Raw genomic sequence first — 6,390 nt, forward strand, 5'->3', positions numbered from 1 at the left:
GCATTTCCAGATGTGGGATACAGTTTCAGTTCAACCTGTCTGACATGCGCCAAAACAAAGTACAGAGAAAACAAAACAAAAAATTATAGGTAACAAAACTAAACTGAAGGTCAAGCTTTTGAAACACGCTTTAGACTGTACTTCAAAAAGATATTTTTCTTCCTAATTTCTCCTTTAATTAAGGCTGATTTTACGGGGGGGAAGTTAATTGTAATCTTCATTATGACTGACTTTGTGTGTGTGTGTGTGTGTGTGTGTGTGTGTGTGTGTGTGTGTGTGTGTGTGTGTCCTGTCATGATGAGGGAGTTACGCCGCGCAGACGTGCAGCTCCTGTGTGGGACTCGGAGTTAAGACAGTGGAATGGAGTCTATGGGATAATCAGGGTTTACAGATCTGGGTGGCTCCTGTGACGCAGGGGCTTTGCACTGCGTAATAGAGTGTCCGTGACAGCAGCCTCTCCGCCTCCCAATGGCATCCCCTGGGCAAATCGCTGATCCTACCGCTCATGTGACCCCTGACATTCTCACATGCTGCTAACCAGGTAATGTCTGGGCCTTGGCAAAAAAACAAGGCTTCTGAGGGAGATAGAGTCTGAGAGGCTTCTAAGAAGTTATATAGAAATAATCACAGTTATCAAAGGACATAAAATGCTGCAATGCACGCCTTAATTGTAACCAGTTAAAGGGTGGACATCCTAAAGTGTGTTTTAGAGATGGCAACTCAGTGTATCAGCACTGAGCTATAGCAGGGTAGGTGTAAGGTAGCAGCCTCGTGTTACAGATAAAATGTTTACCCTCCTTTAAAAAAATGGACACATTTGCTGAATCTAAATATTGCTTTAATGTGACATTTTAAAGGCAGGCTTAGACTCAATTGATTCCTTTACTCAAAGCCTAAACCATCCCGCCCATAGATGGCGACATGACGACGTGTTCTGCTGCAGATCAGCTCAATCTGAAGCGAACAGAATACTTTTATATTTATTTTTAAACTATGTAATGCTCGTTCTTCTGCGCATTTCTAATTTTATTTGATGAAGGAGTGATCATGACCACAGGAATGATCTCATCTCTGATTTAGGCGCATTCAGGGTAGTTGGGAACCGCAATTTTCTCATGAAGTGATATCAAGTTTGGATATATCTTCTGATTAAATGCATTCTAAAATATACCGGCGGAGGCTACGGAGCTGCTTGATAAAGTAGAGCCTTACAGTATTATCATATTGAGCAGCGGTTAAGCAGTGAGCAACAGATGGGGGGGCGGGGTGGAGTGCAGCTTGACAGCTTCAGACTACAGACCAGACTCTTGCAGAAGGATGCTTCATGTCAAGTGGGCAACTAACGGTTAACTTATACAAAAGTGAGGGGAAATATGTCGATCTAAGAGACCCGAGGAAAGCAAGCTGGATTTCCTGAGCACACACAAGCTGCATTAACGGGATTATTATTTGGTAGCAGGAGGAGATATTAAAAATATGTAGGAGACGCGCGTAAAAATCCACAAGATTCCTCCGAGGGGTTGAACGTCAGTGGGAGGATTGTGCCAAAAGCGCGACTTGAGGAGCAGCTTATTCATGCAAATTCATAAATCATAGGGCGTGCCTTTTTTGGGCGATGGAGTCACAGTCGGAAAAGCAAACACCCTCCTGGATCATCAGCGACCTTCAAAGACTTGTGATGCGCAGCGCTCGGACGCATTGACAGCAGCGCCGAGGCAAATGTTTTAAAGACGTAGGGAAGAGAAGAGAAAGTTCTACACGCTTCTGTTAACTGACTCAAATTCTCTCCTCACTCAGTGGCCCGCTCGACTGCTGCGCTGGATCTCCAACCAAAGAGTGAACGAACTGTAACGCACAGTCTCTAGCCCTGGATAATATTTTATTTTTATATGTTTACAGTCAGTTTGGACTATTTTAAATACTGAGACTCCTGATGCGGAAGACCCTACTGCCAACCTGCTTTAGAGACTTTGTGCTGTTCCTGTTTTGAGAAAACGACTGAATTTTCATTTTTATTTAAATACCCAGAGGACTTCATCACCATGTCAGAAGACGACAATAGATCCACTACCAGCTGCATGTCCGAAAAAAGACGGCAGCAACGTCAGTGTCCTCAGCTGGGAGCAAGTGCAGCGGCTGGACGCCATCCTGACGGAGACCATCCCGATCCACGGCCGGGGAAACTTCCCCACTCTAGAGATGCAACCGCGGCAGATCGTTAAAGTAGTGCGGAGTCGGATGGAGGAAAAACAGATTCATGTCCGGGACGTTCGGTTAAACGGCTCCGCGGCCAGCCACATTCTGCACGAGGACAGCGGACTGGGCTATAAGGATCTTGACCTCATATTTTGCGCAAATATGAAAGGAGAAAGTGATTTTCAAATTGTGAAGGACATAGTTTTGGACTGTCTCCTGGATTTTTTACCCCGACTGTGTGAATAAGGAGAAAATAACACCGTTAACGTTAAAGGTAGGCTACACACGCCCTGACAGCAATGCACAGTATTTATTTATTTTTTTTTGTGCTTCAGATTTGTTAGATACTTTTATATATGTTTATGTTTATATGTTTAAAATTTAACTGCATTTGTGCCAATAGGGCTTAGCGACATTTACGCACAGCTTAATGTGCAATTAGATTAGTTTAAAGTAATAGTGAAAAAGTTTGTTTGCTGTAGTTAAGAGGATCGAGTTAAACCATTTGGTAGGGATCCTGAGCTCAGCCACTCAGGTCTAATATAAGTACATTCCATAGCCTTTAATATTGGGGTCAGTAGCATTAATAACACAACGACAAACAGTTATTATATATATAAATGTAGTCATTAAATTGAAACCTTACTGCACAATGCAAAGTTAGGCCTAAATCTACTGGAGTAGCGATTGCAACTGCAGTTATATTCACTTTGTTTATGCTCTTTTTCTCTCTCTCTCTCTTTCACCCTCATGCATGCTCACACATTTAGGAAGCCTATGTGCAAAAGATGGTGAAGGTGTGCCATGACTCAGACCGCTGGAGTCTCATCTCCCTGTCCAACAACCGCGGGAAGAATGTGGAGCTGAAATTTGTGGATTCCCTTCGGCGGCAGTTTGAGTTCAGCGTGGACTCATTTCAGATCAAACTAGACTCTCTGCTGTTGTTCTAGTTACGATTGCTCAGAGAACCCCATGGCCGAGACCTTCCACCCCACCATTAGGGTGAGAGTGTGTACGGAGACTTCAGTGAGGCTCTGGACCACCTACGTCACAAGATAATCTGCACACGGAACCCGGAGGAGATCCGAGGAGGGGGTCTCCTGAAGTACTGTCACCTGCTGGTGAGGGGTTTCCGGGCCGCGTCAGAGTCAGAGATGAAGTCCCTGCAGCGCTACATGTGCTCGCGCTTCTTCATTGACTTCCCTGATATTGGTGAGCAGCAGCGCAAGCTGGAAGTCCTACCTTCAAAACCACTTTGTTGGCCTGGAAGACCGCAAGTACGACTACCTGATGACCCTCCACGGAGTGGTGAACGAGAGCACGGTGTGTCTGATGGGGCACGAGAGGCGGCAGACCTTAGGGCTCATAGCCATGCTGGCAGTGCGTGTGCTTGCTGAGCAGAATGTCATCCCCAACGTGGCTAATGTTACATGTTACTACCAACCTGCTCCTTATGTGGCAGATGGCAACTTCAGTAACTACTACATAGCACAGGTGCAGCCAGTGTTTGCTTGCCAGCAGCCTGCCTACTCCACCTGGCTTCCCTGTAACTGAGTACCCCGAAATAAAAGAGGAAGGAAAGATCCTGATGTCTTTAAACAGGAGCGAGTGGCACAGTTGTACCCTTAACTCTGCGCAGTGCTTAACAGCTGACCAAAAAAGACATCCTTTGTTCAGTGTTTTGCATCAAAGCTTCTGCTTTTGTTCATATGTTGAGTATGAACAGTAAATCCAGAACAGCTGGCACAATTCAAATGGAATATCTCACATTTACCAAACACCAACAGTCTCCTGATCCTGCCCCAGGCCAACCGAGTTTGGAAAAGACTTATTTGGATAGCCTGGAAGCAATAGCTGAGTTTTAAGGCCTTGAATGCCAGCTGCAGAACTGTCACCGGAGACTGTACGGAAGACTGAGTCAGTTCTTTAATGAAACTCATTAGCCAGCATGTTGCAGCAGCACCAGCAGCAGCTGCATCAGTGTCCTGAAGCTGACACACTCACATGCACTTGAGGTGAATCAGATGCGCACGGTGCTCCAAAGCGCACTGTGCTTTAAGATCATCTGAACTGAGGTGAGATCCTATTAAACTAGTTTGGACAACAAGAGCCACCTCACATTTGGATATAATTCTGGTTGCTTACAGACCAAAGATTTTTTTTTCTAACACAAAACCCCCATTTTTTTTAAGGGAGAAATATAAACAAAATATGAAGCTATTGTAATGTATATTTGTACATGTGAACATATGTGTGTTTATAAAGTGCCTATTGCCTCTCAGCAGGCAGAGAAAAGAATGAGCAGGCCATATGACCCCTCTCTGTTTATAGACAGTAGCACCCCAGAGGCTTGTGAATGTATATGTGAAATCCTGCACAGTCAGTGTTTTGTGTACATTTGGATGAAAAAGAGCACCGTTTGTGTGGATTTTGCAGTAAAGTAGCAGCCAAATGTGCGAATGAAATGTTTCTGCAAGGTTCACATTTCTTCTCGTGTATATTCAGTAGCTCAGAGGCTAAAACTCCCCAAATTACCAGCATGTCACGACAGAGCCCGATAAATATCAGCCACTCGTCAAGTCACACAATATTTCCTGTATATTTTGTATAGTGGTGCTTCACTTTTTCTCATCTGAGAAGAAAAAGAAAAAATAATAGGGGGACAATAAGTAGATCATAGAAAGAGAGAGGGCTCAAACGAATCTGTTCCTCAGTTGGAGGATGTTTGCAGTGACACCTCAGAGGATGAGACACTGTTTGCTGTAGCACCCCTGGCAGGGAATTCCTCAGCTGCTGCTGAAGAGCTTGAACTTAGCTGGGTTCTGCAGATATTCGGTTCAGGAAATGTAGTGCCAAACATTTAGGCAGCCCCCTGCTGATAGCCCTGAAATTTAATGAGGCCACTGTTTGAATCAGATGCTGATATTAGAAGTCAGAGAGAGAAAGAGAGGCAAAGGAGAGCAAAATGATAAAGCAAGATTGGAAAAAAAAGAAAAGAAAAAAAAAGAGATGATCTGGGAGAGATGGGTGCAGCTGGTGATGGGGTTTATCTATCTAGGGCTACTGTGTTTTACTGTACAAATTGTCTCTGTTAGGTCAGACTGCAACGTGATGGACAACGCCGCAGCTTGAAACCAAACCGTTCTGTTATCAGCGCCTGTTTTAATTATCTGCTCGCTGAAACAAAAGGATGGAAACCGAAGAATACTGCATTGCGTTCACCTCAGCATCAGAAGACTAAGTTGCACCTTATGTTTCCTTTGTGAGGTCGCTCTGTTGATGTTCTCTCTCTTTTTTTTTTTTTTTTTAATGCTTCATTCCACGCCTGTTTTTGAAGAATTGTGTATAAATATATGAATTACACGCTTGCTAACTGTACTGTTGCTTTTTTCTCAGCTGCATTAAGAAAATAAAAAAAAAAACAAACTCAAAACAAACAAGCAACAAACAACAAAAAAAAAAAGGGACCAGCATCAAGTCAATATTGCAACAAAAAAGAGAAATTCTCTCGCTGGAAAATGTTTTTTTTTTCTCATCCTCTGTCTGGTAATCCATAACTTCTTTGCTCAGTTCTTTCTTCTAAATAGCTGTTCATGCTGATGGTATCCTTTGGATTGTGCAGGCAGTGTATTGTAATTTTATACTCAGTGAAGGTCCCAACAGCGACTAGCTAGTGGCTCCAGTCTGCTTGTCAGTTAGTGATTGTGCCTATCAGTTAGAGATTGTGGGTTACTGCACCGTCTTGTATGGTCGTCTAAAGCTCAGTTTCATGCAGTCTTTTACAAATCACACTTTGAAAAAGAAAGAAAAAGATCCTTGTCATGTATGTATATTTTTTTATGATTGTTATTTTTATAAATGTATCAGATGCTGCAGGGGTTGCAGTGCTTTGAATCTGTGATCGGCTTCAGAGGAAATGTTTTTTTTTTTTTGTTTTTTTTTGCTATATGATGTTATGTGTCCAATGGGTCAAAAGGTTAAAGATGTTTTCCTCAATAAAATATCTGAAAACCAGAATTTGTAATGTCTTCTGTTCTGCATCTGTTTGACTGTAATCAAGTTTACTGCACTAGCCTGGTCCAGCAACAAACCTTCTGCCAAACACAAGAACTTACTCATTTATCGATTACCTCAGATTTCTTTTTTTAGAGTCGTAATGTCTCTTTATTTTACTGGGGTGAGCCATTTTAGCGG

The 6,390-nt window shown here is 43.1% G+C and overlaps 1 protein-coding gene across 1 annotated transcript; it reads left to right on the top strand.

Annotated features, from left to right (window-relative positions):
* Window positions 1-1,288: 1,288 nt before the first annotated feature.
* On the top strand, window positions 1,289-5,997 carry tent5aa (terminal nucleotidyltransferase 5Aa). The gene is given in 7 exon segments (XM_030749669.1): window positions 1,289-2,087; window positions 2,089-2,424; window positions 2,426-2,470; window positions 2,967-3,143; window positions 3,145-3,193; window positions 3,196-3,431; window positions 3,433-5,997. Coding segments are annotated over 7 exon segments (1,206 nt in total). The 5' UTR covers window positions 1,289-2,042; the 3' UTR covers window positions 3,751-5,997.
* Window positions 5,998-6,390: the final 393 nt, after the last annotated feature.

The sequence above is a fragment of the Archocentrus centrarchus genome, chromosome 16 (genome assembly GCF_007364275.1).
Source record: "Archocentrus centrarchus isolate MPI-CPG fArcCen1 chromosome 16, fArcCen1, whole genome shotgun sequence".
NCBI classification, from domain to species: domain Eukaryota; kingdom Metazoa; phylum Chordata; class Actinopteri; order Cichliformes; family Cichlidae; genus Archocentrus; species Archocentrus centrarchus.